This window comes from Panulirus ornatus, chromosome 11 (genome assembly GCF_036320965.1).
Source record: "Panulirus ornatus isolate Po-2019 chromosome 11, ASM3632096v1, whole genome shotgun sequence".
In the NCBI taxonomy this organism is placed as follows: domain Eukaryota; kingdom Metazoa; phylum Arthropoda; class Malacostraca; order Decapoda; family Palinuridae; genus Panulirus; species Panulirus ornatus.
In genome coordinates this window covers 17562167-17585695 of record NC_092234.1, presented here as the reverse complement: position 1 = coordinate 17585695, position 23529 = coordinate 17562167, and the positions used below count along the sequence as shown (strand labels likewise).

The 23529-nt window shown below is 39.3% G+C and overlaps 1 protein-coding gene across 2 annotated transcripts in view; it reads right to left on the bottom strand.

Annotated features, from left to right (window-relative positions):
• Polr3A (RNA polymerase III subunit A) overlaps nucleotides 1–23529 on the bottom strand; it is a 140187-nt gene that overhangs the window by 29863 nt on the left and 86795 nt on the right. For both annotated transcript variants that reach the window (XM_071666698.1, XM_071666697.1), the window contains exons 5-11: nucleotides 22448–22554; nucleotides 19270–19403; nucleotides 15657–15828; nucleotides 14324–14461; nucleotides 9705–9925; nucleotides 8819–9035; nucleotides 5592–5789 (exon numbers count right to left, since the gene is read on the bottom strand). In XM_071666698.1, the coding sequence (XP_071522799.1) occupies nucleotides 5592–5789; nucleotides 8819–9035; nucleotides 9705–9925; nucleotides 14324–14461; nucleotides 15657–15828; nucleotides 19270–19403; nucleotides 22448–22554 (1187 nt within the window). The remainder of the gene's footprint in view (nucleotides 1–5591; nucleotides 5790–8818; nucleotides 9036–9704; nucleotides 9926–14323; nucleotides 14462–15656; nucleotides 15829–19269; nucleotides 19404–22447; nucleotides 22555–23529) is intronic.

The window sequence follows — 23529 nt, the reverse complement described above, 5'->3', positions numbered from 1 at the left end:
TCTCAACCACGCTCTTTTTATTTCCACACATCTCTCTTACCCTTACGTTACTCACTCGATCAAACCACCTCACACCACACATATATATATATATATATATATATATTTTCCCTGGGGATAGGGGAGAAAGAATACTTCCCACGTATTCCCTGCGTGTCGTAGAAGGCGACTAAAAGGGGAGGGAGCGGGGGGCTGGAAACCCTCCCCTCTCAATTTTTTTTTTTTTTTTTCCAAAAGAAGTAACAGAGAAGGGGGCCAGGTGAGGATATTCCCTCAATGGCCCAGTCCTCTGTTCTTAACGCTACCTCGCTAACGCGGGAAATGGCGAATAGTTTGAAAAAAAAAAAAAATATATATATATATATATATATATATATATATATATATATATATATATATATTTTTTTTTTCATACTATTCGCCATTTCCCGCGATAGCGAGGTAGCGTTAAGAACAGAGGACTGGGCATTTGAGGGAATATCCTCACCTGGCCCTCTTCTCTGTTCCTTCTTTTGGAAAATAAAAAAAACAAAAAAAAAAACGAGAGGGGAGGATTTCCAGCCCCCCGCTCCCTTCCCTTTTAGTCGCCTTCTACGACACGCAGGGAATACGTGGGAAGTATTCTTTCTCCCCCATCCCCAGGGAAATATATATATATATATATATATATATATATATATATATATATATATATATCTTTTTTTTTTTTTTTTTTTTCATACTATTCGTCATTTCTCGCATTAGCGAGGTAGCGCTAAGAACAGAGGACTGGGCCTTTGAGGGAATATCCTCACCTGGCCCCCTTCTCTGTTCCTTCTTTTGGAAAAAAAAAAAAAAAAAAAAAAAAAAATATATATATATATATATATATATATATATATATATATATATATATATATATATATATATATATATTTTTTTTTTTTTTATACTTTGTCGCTGTCTCCCGCGTTTGCGAGGTAGCGCAAGGAAACAGACGAAAGAAATGGCCCCCCCCCCATACACATGTACATACACACGTCCACACACGCAAATATACATACCTACACAGCTTTCCATGGTTTACCCCAGACGCTTCACATGCCTTGCTTCAATCCACTGACAGCACGTCAACCCCTGTATACCACATGACTCCAATTCACTCTATTTCTTGCCCTCCTTTCACCCTCCTGCATGTTCAGGCCCCGATCACACAAAATCTTTTTCACTCCATCTTTCCACCTCCAATTTGGTCTCCCTCTTCTCCTCGTTCCCTCCACCTCCGACACATATATCCTCTTGGTCAATCTCTCCTCACTCATTCTCTCCATGTGCCCAAACCATTTCAAAACACCCTCTTCTGCTCTCTCAACCACGCTCTTTTTATTTCCACACATCTCTCTTACTCTTACGTTACTTACTCGATCAAACCACCTCACACCACACATTGTCCTCAAACATCTCATTTCCAGCACATCCATCCTCCTGCGCACATCTCTATCCATAGCCCACGCCTCGCAACCATACAACATTGTTGGAACCACTATTCCCTCAAACATACCCATTTTTGCTTTCCGAGATAATGTTCTCGACTTCCACACATTTTTCAAGGCTCCCAAAATTTTCGCCCCCTCCCCCACCCTATGATCCACTTCCGCTTCCATGGTTCCATCCGCTGACAGATCCACTCCCAGATATCTAAAACACTTCACTTCCTCCAGTTTTTCTCCATTCAAACTCACCTCCCAATTGACTTGACCCTCACCCCTACTGTACCTAATAACCTTGCTCTTATTCACATTTACTCTCAACTTTCTTCTTCCACACACTTTACCAAACTCAGTCACCAGCTTCTGTAGTTTCTCACATGAATCAGCCACCAGCGCTGTATCATCAGCGAACAACAACTGACTCACTTCCCAAGCTCTCTCATCCCCAACAGACTTCATACTTGCCCCTCTTTCCAGGACTCTTGCATTTACCTCCCTTACAACCCCATCCATAAACAAATTAAACAACCATGGAGACATCACACACCCCTGGCGCAAACCTACATTCACTGAGAACCAATCACTTTCCTCTCTTCCTACACGTACACATGCCTTACATCCTCGATAAAAACTTTTCACTGCTTCTAACAACTTGCCTCCCACACCATATATTCTTAATACCTTCCACAGAGCATCTCTATCAACTCTATCATATGCCTTCTCCAGATCCATAAATGCTACATACAAATCCATTTGCTTTTCTAAGTATTTCTCACATACATTCTTCAAAGCAAACACCTGATCCACACATCCTCTACCACTTCTGAAACCACACTGCTCTTCCCCAATCTGATGCTCTGTACATGCCTTCACCCTCTCAATCAATACCCTCCCATATAATTTACCAGGAATACTCAGCAAACTTATACCTCTGTAATTTGAGCACTCACTCTTATCCCCTTTGCCTTTGTACAATGGCACTATGCACGCATTCCGCCAATCCTCAGGCACCTCACCATGAGTCATACATACATTAAATAACCTTACCAACCAGTCAACAATACAGTCACCCCCTTTCTTAATAAATTCCACTGCGATACCATCCAAACCTGCTGCCTTGCCGGCTTTCATCTTCCGCAAAGCTTTTACTACCTCTTCTCTGTTTACCAAATCATTTTCCCTAACCCTCTCACTTTGCACACCACCTCGACCAAAACACCCTATATCTGCCACTCTGTCATCAGACACATTCAACAAACCTTCAAAATACTCATTCCATCTCCTTCTCACATCACCGCTACTTGTTATCACCTCCCCATTTACGCCCTTCACTGAAGTTCCCATTTGCTCCCTTGTCTTACGCACCCTATTTACCTCCTTCCAGAACATCTTTTTATTCTCCCTAAAATTTACTGATAGTCTCTCACCCCAACTCTCATTTGCCCTTTTTTTCACCTCTTGCACCTTTCTCTTGACCTCCTGTCTCTTTCTTTTATACTTCTCCCACTCAATTGCATTTTTTCCCTGCAAAAATCGTCCAAATGCCTCTCTCTTCTCTTTCACTAATACTCTTACTTCTTCATCCCACCACTCACTACCCTTTCTAAACAGCCCACCTCCCACTCTTCTCATGCCACAAGCATCTTTTGCGCAATCCATCACTGATTCCCTAAATACATCCCATTCCTCCCCCACTCCCCTTACTTCCATTGTTCTCACCTTTTTCCATTCTGTACACAGTCTCTCCTGGTACTTCCCCACACAGGTCTCCTTCCCAAGCTCACTTACTCTCACCACCTTCTTCACCCCAACATTCACTCCTCTTTTCTGAAAACCCATACTAATCTTCACCTTAGCCTCCACAAGATAATGATCAGACATCCCTCCAGTTGCACCTCTCAGCACATTAACATCCAAAAGTCTCTCTTTCGCACGCCTGTCAATTAACACGTAATCCAATAACGCTCTCTGGCCATCTCTCCTACTTACATAAGTATACTTATGTATATCTCGCTTTTTAAACCAGGTATTCCCAATCATCAGTCCTTTTTCAGCACATAAATCTACAAGCTCTTCACCATTTCCATTTACAACACTGAACACCCCATGCATACCAATTATTCCCTCAACTGCCACATTACTCACCTTTGCATTCAAATCACCCATCACTATAACCCGGTCTCGTGCATCAAAACCGCTAACACACTCATTTAGCTGCTCCCAAAACACTTGCCTCTCATGATCTTTCTTCTCATGCCCAGGTGCATATGCACCAATAATCACCCACCTCTCTCCATCAACTTTCAATTTTACCCATATTAATCGAGAATTTACTTTCTTACATTCTATCACATACTCCCACAACTCCTGTTTCAGGAGTATTGCTACTCCTTCCCTTGCTCTTGTCCTCTCACTAACCCCTGACTTCACTCCCCAGACATTTCCAAACCACTCTTCCCCTTTACCCTTGAGCTTCGTTTCACTCAGAGCCAAAACATCCAGGTTCCTTTCCTCAAACATACTACCTATCTCTCCTTTTTTCACATCTTGGTTACATCCACACACATTTAGGCACCCCACTCTGAGCCTTCGAGGAGGATGATCACTCCCCGCGTGACTCCTTCTTCTGTTTCCCATTATAGAAAGTTAATACAAGGAGGGGAGGATTTCCGGCCCCCCGCTCCCGTCCCCTCTAGTCGCTTTCTACGACACGCGAGGAATACGTGGGAAGTATATATACATATATATATATATATATATATATATATATATATATATGTATATATATATATATATATATATATATATATATATATATATATATATATATATATATATATATGTATATATATATATTTCCCAGCACCCCGCTCCCTCCCCTTTTAGTCGCCTTCTACGACACGCAGGGAATACGTGGGAAGTATTCTTTCTCCCCTATCCCCAGGAATATATATATATATATTATTATTATTATTTTGCTTTGTCGCTGTCTCCCGCGTTATCGAGGTAGCGCAAGGAAACAGACGAAAGAATGGCCCAACCCGCCCACACACACATGTATATACATACACATCCACACACGCAAATATACGTACCTATACATTTCAATGTACACATATATATACACACACAGACATATACATATATACACATGTACATAATTCATACTGTCTGCCCTTATTTATTCCCATCCCATTTATTCCTCACCTGGCCCCCTTCTCTGTTCCTTCTTTTGGAGAAAAAAAACGAGGCGAGGATTTTCTGCGTCAGCGAGGTAGCATTAAGAACAGAGGACTGGGCCTCTGAGGAAACATCCTCATCTGGCCCCCTTCTCTCTTCCTTCCTTTGTGATTATTACATGGAAGTGCACTTAGGAATGTATCATGTTTCATTTTCCCTGTGGACTCATAGGAATATATACATATGTATATTTTCATACTAGCTTGTCTTCATCCATTCTGGTGCTATCCTACCCTACAGAAAACATCATCGTCATACCCATCCCCTGCTTAAGCAAGGTAGAGCCAGGAATACATATTTACCTACCTACCCCGGAAGCTTCTTCCTTTTATGATGCCCCACAACACTTTGGAAGCTGGCTTTGTCCAATGGGAAGGACCACAGATCATTAAGTGCACTGATGCTCTTTGCATGTTATGTGGGGCAGGTGAAGGGTACACTGATCAGTAAGTGTTTAGTGTCTTCATTGTTTTAGTTACATTGTGGGCATGAAGGATCTTGAGATATGGTGAACCAGTTTTTGTAGTATTGCAGGGAAGGGTGATGTTCAAAATACAGATGTGAAAGTGTAATTCAGACATTCACTTTTGTACACCTTGCCTTTATAAAATGGCACCATGCATGCTTTCTGCCAATCATTAAGCATCTCACCTAGATCACTTACAGTGAAAATCCTATCTAACCAATCAAGAACACTACCATCCCCATTTCTTGAGAAATTCAACCGCAAACCTATCCATTTCAAATACTAAAATGAATATCTATCTATTCAAGAGCTTTGGATCTAAGAACAACTTTATAAATCAAATTACCATTGAGTATCAGATAATCATTTCATTTCATAAAAACTCTTAAAACAATAATTGAATATGCCTAGTTCACCTTCATTATGGCTGGTGGGGGAAGGTCAACATGGTACACAGCTTCCTTTCCAGCAAGGATGGATGTTATCAACGAACAGGTGTGTTCCTTGTCAAAAAACTGATCCCTCTGAGTAAGAAGATATGACCCAGTAAGGAAATCCTGAGTTGCACCAATGATGAGGGCTCCATGTCTTGGAGTTACCAAGTTAGATGTTACCTAAAAGAACAGACTAAATTTCAGTTATATAATCATATAGGAAGTGGAAAAACAATCACAAGGCTAAATGATGCTATGATGAATTAACCCTAAAATGAAAGTTACCTTCAACTTATGCCCCAAATGGGAGAAGCAGCTGACATCAATTACTGTTCTACTTTTGCCATCCATATAAATATCCATCTGACATATCATACCATGAGTAGCCTACAGAGGTCTCTTACAACACCCGATGCATGTGGAAAATATTTGTTCTAATTACTCCCATACACATTATGATGGTTGCAATCTATACATATACTGTGACCCCAGCTCTCTCTCATATGGTCATTTCCTCTAAAATTGACCCTCTTCAAACTAAATATTGTCCTCAGGCATTTCATTATTCTGCATTTGAGGCCCAAGACTTGCAACCATACAGCATCTTTAGGACTACTGTAACAACATGCATGCTCATCTTTGTCCTCAGAGATAGCATCCTCTCTTTAAACACACTCCTTAAAGTACCTAAAACCTTTGAAACAAAAGCAAAAGTAGTGATCACTACATGAAGCCTATAATTTCCTTAACTTTTTATTTACCTTATTCCCATTTGGATGGTGAGGATCAAATGCATAGGGCCCCATTTGGCCATAAACACCATAAGTAAGCACACTGTTTTCAGGAAATAAGTGGCTGTCCTGTAATATCACAGGTGATTGGTTGATGGTGCCTATACACTTCTCACTCAGGGCCTTTAGTGAGGAACTTGCTACCTGATGCTGGGATACACATTAAAACTCCTCCACTACAACAGGATAACAATTCCATGAGAATTTTCTAATTATCATACAGAATGGGATGGAGCCAATAAACTGGTTTAAAATGAAGAGGGAAAAGCTTTTCAGCATGTTTTCTTTCTTACAATTAACTGTGTTACTCCAAGGAAGCAATGCAAGCTTATACTATACAAAGAATGCCTTTATTTCATCCAACTCAAGCTTCAAGTCTTGCTTAGTGAGTGTAATCAAATGATCATTAACCTGCTGCCAATGAAGCCCTCTAACTAACCTAGTATCAATTGCCCATTATCAACACATAAGTCCTAGGGTAAGGTAAGAACAGACAAATCTGATTCTGGTTTTGCACTAAGCAGTCTCTTTAGTGACATGTTTAATGGCACTTTCAAAGTTCAATTGAAAAAAATCCAGGAAATGTTTATCAGTTTCTGGAAAAAGATCCAAGTGATATTCATTGTTTTGCTTTCCTTTGCGAAAAAATTCTTTGTATTCAGTAAATATTTTGTCATGAAACAGTAAAAGCAACAGCATAATACACTAGATTTCAGAAATATTTGGCATAATAACAAAACTTCGATATGGGAGTGAAGGGGCCCATAAAGTTACTTACAAACTGTTTGCTGTAGCATGTATCTATCTATCCATTTATCTATATCTCTGATGCCTGTTCCCCTCTCAAACTCCCTTAAAGGGGTGGCCGTGGCAACAGAGTCTCCATAACTAGTGACCTCCAGTGCCACTTCTTAGCCTTTAGTGCCTCACCCTTAATAGTCCACTAGCTGAGGGCAAGTACAGCACAGTGTTTGCAGCAGCTCTAACCTAACATTCCTACTAACTACATGTACCTAATGCTCCTACCAAATGTTCCAACCAACTACTTCTACCTAATGTTTCTACCAAATAGTCCTATCTAAATGTTCCCACCTATTACTTCTAACTAATGCTCCTAACATTTTGCCATAAGGCAAGGCGAGCACAAAGCACTCATCACAAGAAAATGTAGTTATGAAGAATGAGCTGTTTGAGGTAAGTGTTGTCAAGCATTATGTGTGACAAAGTTTGTCGACAGAATGCCAGCAGTGTGTGGGTGAGGCAGAAAGAACAACAAATGAAGTGCTGGCTCACTACTATGCTGTCAATAACCCTTCTGACACCCAGGGGGTAGTACTGGTACTATACATCCCAAGTCATTGGCTGTCTACCAACTATTACCAACCTACAGCTTACAGCTTCTCTATATTGATAACCTACAAAACATGAAAAACTAAGGTTGAAAAAATATTTACTGTTTACTCCCTACTTTAGCCTTAAACAAATCAATTTATTACCCATAACTGCTGATGTATGCTTCATTAACAAGAAATTTCTTCCTTACCCATAAATATCTTCTCTATACACTGCATAGCTTTTAAACAGTCCACCTAACTATCATGTATTATGCATTGAAACCAGATCCCCCTATACATAATCTGGCCCCACAAACCTTTCAATGGTTCCCTCCTGATTGTTTCATATGTCCTGGTTCAAAACACTGACAGCTTGTCATCCCCTGTATACTACATCATTCCAATTTGCTTTATCCCTTGCATGCCTCACATCCTCCTACCTGTTCAGGCCCCCAGTCCTTTAAAACATCTAGAACTTCATTCTTCAACCTCCTCCATGGTTTCTTCCACTTCATTTATGTATACCCTCTTAGTTATCCTCTCCATAAGTCTAAACCATTTTAGTAAATCCCCTTCAGTTCTCTCATACATGCATGACCCACTTACTACAATACCTTGTAATTTCTTATTCAATCAACCCTCCTCACACCAATATTGTCATCAAACACTTCATTCTCATCACATCCACCATCTTCCGTACATTTTTTGTCAATGGTTCAAGCCTCACATCCATATTGTACTGATGGGACTACTATAATGTCAAACATACCCTTCAATGCCCGTAAAAACAGTGACCTCTCATTACAGTTTACCAGCTACAATGGATGCAATGAGAACATGAGATGAAATATGTTAAAATCATTAAATCTTTAACCAGTTCCATATTTTTTCAAAGCAGTTTTACATACTGTAAAGAGACAAAAATATGTATGTTTTAAACCACAAAACACCTTTAAAGTTATAACATTAAATACAAAATGACAGAGTCAGATCACAAAATCAATTAGTAAACTTGTCTGATAATAATTAGGTGTGCCGTCCCAAGCTATAGCTGCTGCTGCTCTTCAGCAAATCAAAAACTAACCCCCATAAGTGTAAGGGCTTCAGCTCGTGCCTCCTCTGTCTGTGGCACATGTAGATTCATCTCATCGCCATCAAAATCAGCATTGTATGGAGTACAAACACACTCATTAAACCTGAAAGTTCTCCATGGCAAGACGCGCACTCGATGTGACATGATGCTCATCTTATGTAATGAAGGCTGACGGTTGTAAAGCACAATGTCTCCATCCATCAAATGTCTGGAAGAGAAATAAATTCTCATGTCAACTTTGTTCTGAAGTGCAAATTTCTTTTCAATTTCATCTAGCCCTGTCTTCTGAAAACAATGACCAAATGAAAGTTAACAGAAAAACATCCTGGAAAGGCTAAAATCAAGCCTTTGTTAGCATACCAAATCTACAAGTAAAATATCTTTAACTGTGGAATTTGGGTACAGACAAAAGATTTTCTATTTCAAAAAATATCACACTCTGTTTCAGAAAATGCCTCTTTCATTAAGGCACAACATCAAAAACATTCATTTTATAAGATTTGCTTGCAAAACAAGATCAAATTATCATTCTACAATGCAGGAGGATTTCTTATACTTAAATAACTTAGAAATACCAAGAGAACTGCAACCCATCCCAGACATATGTCCAAGTTCCATTCTGACCAACCAGTTGGATCTTGAAATGGATATAAGTCAGATGCACATCAGCATGGCATGTAGAATTTGTATACTTGTACATGCCTTACTGTCTTTAAAGTCTTTTTTTTTTTTTTTTTTGCCCTTTACTACTCTTCCTTGAGCTTCTGTGAATTTCCTTTCTTTCAAATCTCTCCCTAACATAATATTCAAAGGTTGTACTATTTTGAAGATCATGAAAATCAAAGACAATATTATCAGGTAGGTGTTTAGTCCTCACCTCTCCACAATATCTCCTTGTCTCAGTTCAGTGGCCATTCTTTCTCTGTGAACATATCTCAAGGACTTCTTGATTCCAGGGGTGGACCTTGGCTCAACAAACAGAGCCCCAGGATGAACATCCGGACCATTCTTCACCAGCTGCCTCATGAGGTTAATATTGTGTGTTGTAATTTTCTCTGGGTATGTTAGCTGTTTTGCCACTTCTATTGGAACACCAACCTGGGTCAGGAGAATTATGTTGATGTCACAGATTGTTTCTAATCTAAGGGAAATATAATTTGTCTAATTACCCCAGCAATCTCCCACTACCTCAAAAGGGAGGTTCATAAAAAATTTGGAAGGATGGATGAAAAATATTTTGAGTGTTCAGAGTCAGGACATGCAAGAGGTTGAAAGGCAAGCAAAGACTAAACCAAACTGGAGTTGACATGCTATCAGTGGACTGAAATAGGGCAAGTTAAGCAGCAAGAAGAAACCATGGAAAGATCAGTGAGGCATGACTGTGATTTAGGTGCATTACACATAACAGTAAAGGAATGGATGTGAACAAATGAGGGCTTTCTTGGTACTACCTTGCTAACACAGAAAATGGCAAACAATTACAGAAAACAAACAAATAAAAATGTATATATACAGGGCATGTGAAGCATCCAGGGAATACCACGGAAAGGTCTGTGGTTGTGGATTGGGAGCTCTGGATTGTGCATTACACATGACAGCCAGATAAAGGATAAGCGAACATGGCCTTTCTTCATCTGTTCCTGGCACTACCTCACTAAAGCATGAGGCGAATATGTATGATAAAAGTATGTATATATATTCTATGATTATTAAGATATACGGGGTCAATGTGCTGTCAATGGAGTAAACCAGGGCATGTGAAATGTCTGGGGTAAACTATGCAAAGGTCTGTGGGGAATGGGTGTGAACAGGAAGCTGTGGTTTCGGTGCATTACACATGACAGCTAGAGACTGAGTGTGAGCAAATGTGGCCTATTTTTGTATGTTTTCCTGGGGCTACCTCACTGAAGCAGGGGGTAGTGATGCTTTTTCCTGTGGGGTGGGGTAGCGCAAAGGATGGATGAAGGCAAGCAAGTATGAATATGTACATGTGTATATATGGATATGTCTGTGTATGTGTATGCATATGTATGTATATGTTGATATGCATATGTATGTATATGTGCGTGTATGGGCATTTATGTATATATATGTGTACATGAGTGGATGGGCCATTCTTTGTCTGTTTCCTGGCACTACCTTACTGACACGGGAAACAGCAATTATGTATAATGAATATAAAAAAATAAAAGAATACATATGTACACATGTACATATCCATACTTGTTTGCTCACACCCACTCTTGACACAGCCCCACCTCAGAGGAAACAGCACAAATGCATCAAGGAAAGGAAAGAAGATAACATATGCATTCTCTTCTCCTACCCCACACCTGTACCCAACCTCCTGCATCAGCAAGGCAATGCTAGGAAACATATATATTTTTTCATACACATTCACCATTTCCTGTGTCAGCAAGGTAGTGTCAAGAACAGATGACTGAGCCTTAGAGGGAAAAATCCTCACTTGGCTCTCTTCTCTGTTCATTCTTTAAGAAAATTAAACAGGTTGCTTAAATATTTTAATGTAAATGTAGCCTTCATCAATAACAATACTACAACGAATATTATAATAAAAAAAACTTGCCAGAAAATTCTGCATACTGTGTTTACAGAACACCTTTTAAAACTGTAATATGTTTTAAGATAGGCAGACTGGTAAAGATCTTTATGTCAGACTGAAGCAATATAAATATAGTATAAGAACAGGACAAGAATCAAATGCCTTGTTAACTCATGTTAAAAATCATCACTATTGCAATGAGTGGAGTAATGTTAATTCAGTTACTAACTGTAACTCCTTTACCACGAGAAATATCACTGAATCTTCTATCATCAAATACACAAAGAATTGTAACATCAATATTAGTGAAAGTCTATACAAACTGGATAGCTTCGTCATAGGCAAAATTTGTGAACAGTTCCCTTTCCTGTCCACATAAAAATTTTATGATAGGCATGATGCCAGAGCTGAACATCACCAACTGAACACCACCCATGCCATAATGCCTGTTTACCAATGGCGTCTTAGCTACGTCTCTTTCTTGTATGTCAATTGAATGTTCTACGTCTTCTAGCTCATTCTTGTATCCCCTGACAATGTGATAATTACACAAAAGTGCACTTGGGAACTTCAAATGTTTCATTTTTCTTGTGGTTACATGCACATACAAACACATGTATATATTCATACTTGCTCACCTTCATGCATTCTTGAAGGCAACCCGGCCCACAGGAAACAGCACAAAGCATGAAGAAAAAAGATAACATACACATTCTCCTCTCAGTCATTCCCTGCATCACTAAGGCAGCACCAGGAAACAGACAAAGAAAGGCCACATCCACTTACACTCATTCTCTAGTTGTCATGTGTAATGCATCAAACCACAGCTCCACAGGTCTTTCTGTGGTTTACCCCAGATGTTTCACATGCCCTGATTCAGTCAAGTGACTGCACACTGACTCCAGTATACCAAATCGTTTGAGGCCAGTATGTGGCATGAGGTGGTTTAATCAAGTAAGTAAAGAAAGGGTAGGAGAGATGCATAAAAATAAAATGAGTGTAGTTGAGAGAGTTGAAGAGGGTGTGTTGAAATAATCTGGACATATTATGAATATGAGTAAGGAAAGGTTGACAAAGAGGATATATGTGTCAGAAGTGGAAGGAACATGGAGAACAAGATCAAACCATCTCACACCACATATTGTCCTCAAACATTTCATTTCCAACACATCCACTATCCTCTGCATAACCCAATCTATAGTCCATACCTCGCAACTATATAATATTCCTTTAAACATACCCATTTTTGCCCTTCGAGACAAAGTCCTCTCATTCCACACTTTCTTCAGCACTCCCAGAACCTTTGCCCCATCCTATGACTTACTTTCGTTAGTTCGAAATATGCATAATACCCAAGAAGCTGAATGTAATACAACAGCATGGACCTAATAAAATCTGTTAAAATGATATAAATGAGCTACTGAAGGATATCAAACCATACAAGTGTATCAAACTGATGAAATCTCTCTGTCAACAATATCTAAATGGGGTAATGAGAGATATAAAGACCAAACAGAACCTCAGTTAACATATGTGTGGGCTACCGAAGGACATCAAACTATATAAGGTGCATGGACCACATGAAATCTCTCTGTTAACACAACAGAAATGGGTTACTAAAGGATAATAAACCATACAAGATGCATGGAACATATGAAACCTTTCTGTTAACATGACATAAATGGGCTATTGAAGGATAATAAACCATACAAGATGCATGAACCTGAAAAAATCCACAAAGTTAAAATGATATAAATAGTCTACTAAATAAAATAATACCATACAAGGTTAACAGACTTGATAAAATCTCTGTCATCATGATATATATTTCTGCTGAAGAATTTTAAAGCATAAAAGGAATATATAAAAGGAATATGTTGAGAGAGCAGAAGAGGGTGTTTTGAAATGGTTTGGTCACATGGAGAGAATGAGTGAGGAAAGATTAACCAAGAGGATATATGTGTCAGAGGTGGAGGGAACGAGAAGTGGGAGACCAAATTGGAGGTGGAAAGATGGAGTGAAAAAGATTTTGAGTGATTGGGGCCTGAACATGCAGGAGGGTGAAAGGCGGGCAAGGAATTGAGTGAATTGGATCGATGTGGTATACCGGGGTCGACGTGCTGTCAATGGAGTGAATCAGGGCATGTGAAGCGTCTGGGGTAAACCATGGAAAGTTCTGTGGGACCTGGATGTGGAAAGGGAGCTGTGGTGTCAGGCATTATTGCATGACAGCTAGAGACTGAGTGTGAACGAATGGGGCCTTTGTTGTCTTTTCCTAGCGCTACCTCGCACACATGAGGGGGGAGGGGGATGTTATTCCATGTGTGGCAAGGTGGCGATGGGAATGAATAAAGGCCGACAGTGTGAATTGTGTGCATGTGTATATATGTATATGTCTGTGTGTGTATATATATGTGTACATTGAGATGTATGGGTATGTATATTTGCGTGTGGGGATGTGTATGTATATACATGTGTATGGGGGTGGGTTGGGCCATTTCTCTCGTCTGTTTCCTTGCGCTACCTCGCAAACGTGGGAGACAGCGACAAAGCAAAATAAATAAATAAATAAAATAAAAAGGAATATGAACCTGATGAAACCTCTGTTAACATGAGGCAAGTGGGCTACTGAAGGATACTACTATATACACTGTGTGTGATCATACGTTAACATGACACTAGCTGCTGGAAGATCTTAAACCATACATGATATGTGGACATCATAAAATCTCCATTTTAACATGTTATCTAAATGCCAATGAGATATCTTAAACTATGAAAGGTGCATGGGTCTGATGAAATCTAGCTGTTTATGATTAGGGAGTGAGAAGAAACATCTAAAAAACACTAAGCTGAAGTTATAATCTCTTATTAGAAAAATATACTTTGCTAATCAACAGTATAGTAGGAACCCTCGATAAAACTTTTCTTACCTCATTAATTCTTAAATTAGGATCTGGTGATATCACAGTTCGACTGGAGAAATCTACTCTTTTCCCAGAAAGATTTCCTCTAAAACGGCCTTGTTTACCCTTCAACCTTTGGACAAAGCCTCTGGTAGACTTTCTTGCCTGTAAAAAAAAAAGAGGAAAATTTCAAAATATGCCATATGTTTCTAATAGGACTACATGCAAATCTCAGATACAAACTGCCTATGGCCTGTGAGAAAATAATACACTACAGAAACCTATAATGGAGAAATCTAATCAACTGGTGCTCACAGTAATCACCTTTTTATATGAAATGTACATTAAAACTCCAAAAAACACAAAACAAAGCTATACTTTTCTGCTCCTTGTGGAAATGGCAAAGTACAATAAATATATGCATATGTATACGACTGTTTTTCAAATTTGCTCACTATTTTCTGCTTTAGTGATGAAGCAACAGGAACAGATGAGGAAATGGCCTCATTAACTCGTATACACTCTTTAGCTGTCACATATAATGCACTGAAAACAGAGCCCCCTATCCACAGCCAAGCTCCACAAACCTTCATGTGTTTCCCCAAACTACTTCATGAGTCCTGGTTCAGCCCACCAGCAGTTCACTGCACTGTGTATACCACATCACTCAAACCTACTCTATCTCAGAGCATGTTTAGGTCCCAGTCCCTTAAAACATCTTTCACTCCAACCTTCCATCTTCAATTTGGTTTCCCCTTTCTCCTAATAATCTCCACTTCTGATAATCTACCCTCTCAAGTCAGCCTCTCCTCACTCTATCACTTATATAATTTTCACTACTTATACATATTTCCAGTGCAGTGAGGTAGTGCTAGGCACAAATGATAACCTCAATACCCATCCTAAGGGGCTCCTTTAGCTCCAAGGCTGCACTCCAAATAGTACAGAAATGACTTGTGTATGCATATTCATTTCTGTAATCATATGACCACCTTTATGAAACATATGTGACATAAGTTTTTCCAGAGAAAGGACAATATCCCAAGTGACATATTCATTAATTAAATGAATTTCAGGAAAGATAAGAGAACACAGTTAATAACCTTAAAGTTAATAAAAAAATTAATAGTAGATCTTTCATTCATCTGACTTCTATGGTTACGAAGATGAGCATTCTTTACATTTAAAAGAATATATGGAAATAACATTCAAATCATATGATTGTTTAATGAAAAAATGAGTATATAAAAGTTTCAAACACCAAAACAAAACACAAGAATTATATCTACTATTTTTTCCCTGTGCTATATTACATTTGGACAGTAAATAACTACTTAAATCACTTGATAACTTCACTTACCATACTTAAATCATGTGGCACTGAAATTTCAGAATTCATGATGAAGGCTACATGAAGCTGCAGATGCTCCCAAGAATCCTGAATGCTCTGAACCTTTCCTGAGCTCCGTTTGTTAATCAAGTTGTTCAAAAAGATTATTTCAGTTAACATGACAGTGATGTCATCTTCATTTCTGAAAGGTAAATATGATATGACTCAAGACATATAACAAAAGGACTAAAGCACTCTCTAGTGAGATTTAAGCAAATAATGCCAAATGATGAAAACCTATTACAGTATAAGCTGAGAGCTTGCAGTTAAGTTGAAATTACTGACAAAAATCATTAAATGAGTTGAGAAAGGGCAAAATTTGTCCACTGGACCTTCAAGTGATGAATGACAAAATAAACAAGAGTTCTGAGATAATGAGATTATAATAAAAAGGTAGGCAGTAGCTGGTAGTCAGTGGGCAGCCACCGTCCTGCTTGGGTATTGGTGGGTTGATGATGGCTGTATTGTGAGTCAGTATTTCAGTAGCTGTCCATTTGTACTCTCTGACCCAGCTAGCTGTTTTATCATTCTGTCTCACCCATATGTGGACTGCTGGCATTCTGTCTATCAAACATACAAAATCTCCTTTTCACACACAGCACTTGATAACATTGAACTCACACAACTCATATTTCAAGCGCATCAAGAGAATAGGTTCAAATCCTGGTTTTGGCAGTCATCAGACAACAGTCAACCCAGCTGTTCATCCATCCCTAGGGGTTGGTCAATGAAATGGGTACCTGGCTACTGTATTACTTTCCAAAAGAAAGTACAGAGCAAGGAGCCAGGAGAGGATGTTTCCATCTCAGGCTATATAATCTTCTTGACGTTATATCACTCTGTGGGAAATGGCGAACATATCTATCTCTATATCTTTTTTTTTCTTTTCATACTATTCGCCATTTCCCACATCAGCGAGGTAGTGTTAAGAACAGAGGATTGAGCCTTTGAGGGAAATCCTCACTTGGCCCCCTTCTCCGTTCATTCTTTTGGAAAATTCAAAACAAGCGAGGAGGATTTCCAGCCTACCGCTTCCTCCCTTTTCAGGCGCCTTCCACAACATGCAGGGAATATATGGAAAGTATTCTTTCTCCCCTATCCCCAGGGATAGAATATTATACTGATTGAATATTATTATGCAGTGGAATCTATTAAAAAAGGGAGTGACTCTTTTGTTGACTGGTTGGTGAGGATATTCAATATATGTATGGCTCATGGTGAAGTGCCTGAGGATTGGTGGAATGCATGCATAGTGCCACTGTACAAAGGCAAAGGGGATAAAGGTGAGTGTTCAAATTACAGAGGTATACGTCTGTTGAGTATTCTCGAGAAATTATATGGGAGGTTACTGATTGAGAGGGTGAAGGCATGCACAGAGCATCAGACTGAGGAAGAGCAGTGTGGTTTCAGAAGTGGTGGAGGATGTGTGGATCAGTTGTTTGCTTTGAAGAATGTATGTGAGAAATACTTAGAAAAACAAATGGATGTAAGTAGCATTTATGAACCTGGAGAAGGCATATGATAGAGTTGATACACATGCTCTGTGGAAGGTATTAAGAGTATATGGTGTGGGAGGCTAAGAGTATATGGTGTGGGAGACAAGTTGCTAGAAGCAGTGAAAAGTTTTTATCGAGGATGTAAGGCATGTGCACGAGTAAGAAGAGGAAAGTGATTTGTTCTCAGTGAATATTTGTTTGCGGCAGGGGTGCGTGATGTCTCCATGGTTGTTTAATTTGTTTATGGATGGGTTGTTAGTGAGGTAAATGCAAGAGTTTTGGAGAAAGGAGCAAGTATGCAGTCTGTTGTGGATGAGAGGGCTTGGGAAGTGAGTCAGTTGTTGTTCACTGATGATACGGCACTGGTGGCTGATTTTGGGTGAGAAATTGCAGAAGCTGGTGACTGAGTTTAGTAAAGTGTGTGTAACAAGAAAGCTGAGAATAAATGTGAATAAGAGCAAGTTTATTAGGTACAGTAGGGTTGAGGGACAAGTCAATTGGGAGGTAAGTTTGAACGGAGAAAAACTGGAGGAAGTGAAGTGCTTTAAATATCTGGGAGTGGATTTGGCAGTGGATGTGAGTCACAGGGTGGGGGAGGGGGCGAAGGTTCGGGGAAAGTTGAAGAATGTGTGGAAGGCGAGAACATTATCTCGGAAAGCAAAAATGGGTATATTTGAAGGAATCGTGGTTCCAACAATGTTATATGGTTGTGAGGCGTGGGACTGTAGATAGGATTGTGAGGAGGAGGGTGGATGTATCAGAAAATGAGATGTTTGAGGACAAAATGTGGTGTGAGGTGGTTTGATCGAGTAAGTAATGAAAGGGTAAGAGAGATGTGTGGTAATAAAGAGAGTGTGGTTGAGAGAGCAGAGGAGGGTGTATTGAAATGGTATGGTCACATGAAGAGAATGAGTGAGGAAAGATTGACAAAGACGATATATGTGTCAGAGGTGAACGGAATGAGGAGAAGTGGGAGACCGAATTGGAGGTGGAATGATGGAGTGAAGAAGATTTTGAGTGATCAGGGCCTGAACATGCAGGAGGGTGAAAGGCGTGCAAGGATTAGAGTGAACTGGAACGATGTGGTATACTGGGCTTGATGTGCTGTCAATGGATTGAATCAGGGCATGTGAAGCGTTTGGGGTAAACCATGAAAGTTTTGTGGGGCCTGGATGTGGAAAGGGAGCCGTGGTTTCGGTGCATTATATATGACAGCTAAAGACTGAATGTGAATGAATGTGGCCTTTGCTGTCTTTTCCTAGTACACCCCGATCGCTCACAATATTTTTCACTCCATCTTTCTACCTCCAATTTGGTCTCCCACTTCTCCTCGTTCCCTCCACCTCTGACACATATATCCTCTTTGTCGATCTTTCCTCACATATTCTCTCCATGTGACCAAACCATTTCAAAACACCCTCTTGCTTGCCTTCATCCATTCCTGGCCCTACTCCAACCCACATGAAACAGCATTGTTACCCCCTGCTTCAGTGAGGTAGGGCCCGGAAAACAGACAAAAAAAGGCCACATTCGTTCACATTCAGTCTCTAGATGTCATTTGTAATGCACCGAAACCACTGCTCCCTATCTACATCCACGCCCCACAGACATTTCCATAGTTTACCCCAGACGTTTCACAAGCCCTGGTTCAGTCCACTGACAGTAAGTCGACTCTGGTATACCACATCATTCCAATTCACTCTATTCCTTTACATACCTCTTGCCCTCCTGTCTGTTCAGGCCCCAATTGCTCAAAATTCTTTTCACACCACCCTTCCACCTCCAATTCAGTTTCCCGCTTCTTGTTCCCTCCAACTCTGACACACAAACCCTCTTTATTGACCTATCCTCGCTCATTCTCTCTATATGTCCAAACCATTTCAACAAGTGTCTATGGAGGAGAAATGTGAACACATTAAATGAGCTAAAAGGTGCAGTGCATCTCAAATAAACATAATCAATGCAAGTAATGGAGAAAGATAACAAAAAGAATGAACTTCACTCTCATTTTGTATGCAACAAATAAAATGCTTTAGTTGCAACATAAAGCTCCCTAATCTTGTTAATGAAAAATACATTTTACTCACGTGCCAGATTTGAGCTCTGATATCACAGAAGGACGAATGCAATTTGGTGGGACAAGAAGCCGTGTGAGAACTAGATCTTTTGGATGTGAAAATTGCTGGTCCATGCATAACAAAGGCAGATCAGCAAGAGGTATCTGAAATGATGGCAGAACATGATCAATAACAAAAACAACTTATAACTTCATATGTCTATCATACTATAACTTCATCACATTCATGCACAACAAAGGTAGATGAACGATGGGTGTGTGAAATGTTGGGAGGATACAGTCACTATCATCCATTTCCACAAACTTATATGCATTTTGACCCAAAAAATTTCAGTTTGAATGAGCTAAAACAAATAAAGTACAGAATACTTAATCTTCTAAAAATCAGTTTCATCAAACATTTGGATAAAGTATGTTTTGAAGAATGTAAACTTTTCTTGTTATCAATTGTTATTAACAAGGTTTAGTGACATTTCTTGCATGATTTGTTTAGATCTATCCCAAAAAGGCTTTATTTTTCACACTCTATGATATACGGTTCCAAATCTTTGACCACTAAATTTACAATTTACATTATTAACATCAGGTAGGCCAAAGCACCAATAATACTTATAGCCTAACCTTAGTCTACCAATTACTACATCTTGTAATTTGCTGATCTTATTACTTTCTCCATATACATGTTTTACATTACACATTTAACTGTAGTGAAAAACGTTTCAATCTGTGCTTATCTGAACTCGTCTACTTGCTTCAAAGAGGTCTGTTAGCTCCTTTCTAACTGCAGTTTTGGGTCTTCCTATTGACAACCCAATGATGTTTTTAACTTCATCTTTACAAAGTGCAAGTTTAGCCAAAACATCAACTTTGTCATGTTCACAAAAACCTATATATATGAGATGGAATCCATAGTAATTCAACTTCAATCCAGTGACCAATAATGTCTGAATATTTGTCTTTGGCTTCAGAGACCAACATGTTACATTCTGGTCTCATCATGTTCAGGGAAAGTAGTAAGGATAAAGAATCAGATATAACCAAACTGTCTATAGCAGTAATTCCTAAATTCTCAAGAGCAGTAAGACATAAAATTCAGTTTGTTTCTTATAATCTATTACCACTAGGCTGGATCATAATGGCAGCACTATCTGCCCTCCCAGTGGTAGAGTTCAAAGAACTATTGATATAGATGCACTGGGTACATTATTTTCAGTCTGAAGTTTCTTCATAAGTTCAAGAGTGCTAGAAACTTTTCAACCCCTACATAATCGAACTGGTTTGGTTAATACTTCTCACTTTGTTAACCACCAAATTGGTAGTTAGTGAACAGGTTTGGTTTATACTTTTCATTTTGTTATCCACCAAATTGGTAGTTAGTGATGTAGATAAGCCCAAGTCTACCTTCTGACCAATCAACAATCCCCAATCACCAATGACATCATCATTCCCAGGTTGTTGGAGATGTATGTTAATATTCTCTGAATGTAGATGTCAAACAGATGGTTGTCATCAATGGTTAAATAAAGGTTTCTGAGTGAGAGGGGGAATGAAGAGGAGAAACAAAACTAGAAAAATGCTTTCAGAACAGCACCCAAAAGATCTTTAAAACACAAAAGTTACATTAATCTATGAATTCAGTTTGTCTCAAGAGCTGTGAGAGCATCGCCAGCATGGAGGAGGAGGGCTGGAAATAAACTTCTTTTAAATGGTCAAGTATGATAAGAACACTACCTTAACAGTCATTTTGGCACAAAAGGTTTCTTCTGCCCTGCTAGTGGTAACCCTACGACCACAACACATCAACCCTCAACACCTTAAGAAGGCAATAATAGACATGTTAGGAAAATCCAAAGACTCCCTGATAATCTCTAATTTCCAAGAGGCCAACAATGCAGGTCAACTTCCCCCCCAAATCATGACTTCTGACATACAGGCTAAATAGGTTCACAAAAATGAGTCTCTTGGTAGAGGCAGAGATATTCCCAACTGAGAGACATCAAAGAATCCTAGATACTAATAGATGTTTACTCAGAATCTCTGATGATCAATGTGATTTATCCAATTTTCAATGGCCATGAGGATCAGCTCTCTTGTTTAGAAAATATGTTGTGACTAACTCTACTCTTAACATCATAATGAGCCACTGAGGTGCAAAAGGAGAAAGAGAATTTCCTATGATTGCAAGAAAATTGGGAATATGATAATATTTACAAGCTGTGGAGAAACAACTGTACCTTGAATAATTAAACAAGAGAACACTTACATAAATCCTAAGAACTTTATCGCAAAAGCCCCATCAAAATGAATACTCATAGGATACTCTTGTAGAATCTCTTGTCTTGATAACCCATGGTAAGACTAGAATGGAATTCAAATATAGAGAACTTCCAAGCCCAGAAGAACATGAATTTTCAGGAAAAGTTTGGATATGTTTCCAAACCAACTAAAAGGATTTTGATTACATACCTGACAATTAAGGACTTGATCACAAGTTCTCCTCTAACCTCAAGCTAAGCAAGGTCTCTTCAGTACATTCTTAGCTATAGCCCTTGCCTCAAATCCATGTAATCCTGCTGGGGCTACCATACCTTCAAACATGCCTATTTTCACCTTTCCAGATAGAGACCTCTCTTTCCAAACATTTCTCAATGCTCACTGGACCTTTGCCCCCTCCCTCCCCCTATGGTTCACTTCAGCACCCACAGTTTCATTTACTGGCATGACCATTCCAAGGTATCTAAAACATTTCACTTCCTCCAAATGAAAGCACAAGCTCTACCTATAGGATGATAAAAATGACTAAGCTGTATATCTAATAACAAATTCAGCCTGCCACAACATAACATTCAAAAGTATGTGCAAGACAATCTTAGTACATGCAATAAGTTACTGTTTCCCATTATAAAGCACGTCTCAACAAGACATATTCTTCAAGTATATCAATCATAACATCATTCACATACTGCGCTTACACATCTCCAACTGTCTTGCACATGTACTCTTAACTTCACCCATAAACATCACCTTTGGTATTCCTCAATACCTACTTCTATCAGTCTTTCTACACCTGTTTTGCTTACGTATGTGGGTAATTCCCTTTATCAAAAGAAAGTTATTCTCTGATTGTTTAGCAGAATCAAATCAACACATTCCAATTCAAATGAGAAAGTAAAGAGCAGCATACTTACCCTCTCAAACAGGTCTAAGACTTGACTAGGATTAAGGAACTCGATAACATTGGATGACAGCTGGGCCTCCAAATCCTTGTTGTATTCCAAAGCTGTGTCAAACTGAGCTGTATACGGGCAAAACAAACAAAATTATAAACAATGAAGTATATGAGATAATTACTAAGTATAAGAGAGAAGAAGGAGTCACGCGGGGAGTGCTCATCCTCCTCGAAGGCTCAGAGTGGGGTGCCTAAATGTGTGTGGATGTAACCAAGATGTGAAAAAAGGAGAGATAGGTAGTATGTTTGAGGAAAGGAACCTGGATGTTTTGGCTCTGAGTGAAACGAAGCTCAAGGGTAAAGGGGAAGAGTGGTTTGGAAATGTCTGGGGAGTGAAGTCAGGGGTTAGTGAGAGGACAAGAGCAAGGGAAGGAGTAGCAATACTCCTGAAACAGGAGTTGTGGGAGTATGTCATAGAATGTAAGAAAGTAAATTCTCGATTAATATGGGTAAAATTGAAAGTTGATGGAGAGAGGTGGGTGATTATTGGTGCATATGCACCTGGGCATGAGAAGAAAGATCATGAGAGGCAAGTGTTTTGGGAGCAGCTAAATGAGTGTGTTAGCGGTTTTGATGCACGAGACCGGGTTATAGTGATGGGTGATTTGAATGCAAAGGTGAGTAATGTGGCAGTTGAGGGAATAATTGGTATGCATGGGGTGTTCAGTGTTGTAAATGGAAATGGTGAAGAGCTTGTAGATTTATGTGCTGAAAAAGGACTGATGATTGGGAATACCTGGTTTAAAAAGCGAGATATACATAAGTATACTTATGTAAGTAGGAGAGATGGCCAGAGAGCGTTATTGGATTACGTGTTAATTGACAGGCGTGCGAAAGAGAGACTTTTGGATGTCAATGTGCTGAGAGGTGCAACTGGAGGGATGTCTGATCATTATCTTGTGTAGGCTAAGGTGAAGATTAGCATGGGTTTTCAGAAAAGAAGAGTGAATGTTGGGGTGAAGAAGGTGGTGAGAGTAAGTGAGCTTGGGAAGGAGACCTGTGTGAAGAAGTATCAGGAGAGTCTGTGTACAGAATGGAAAA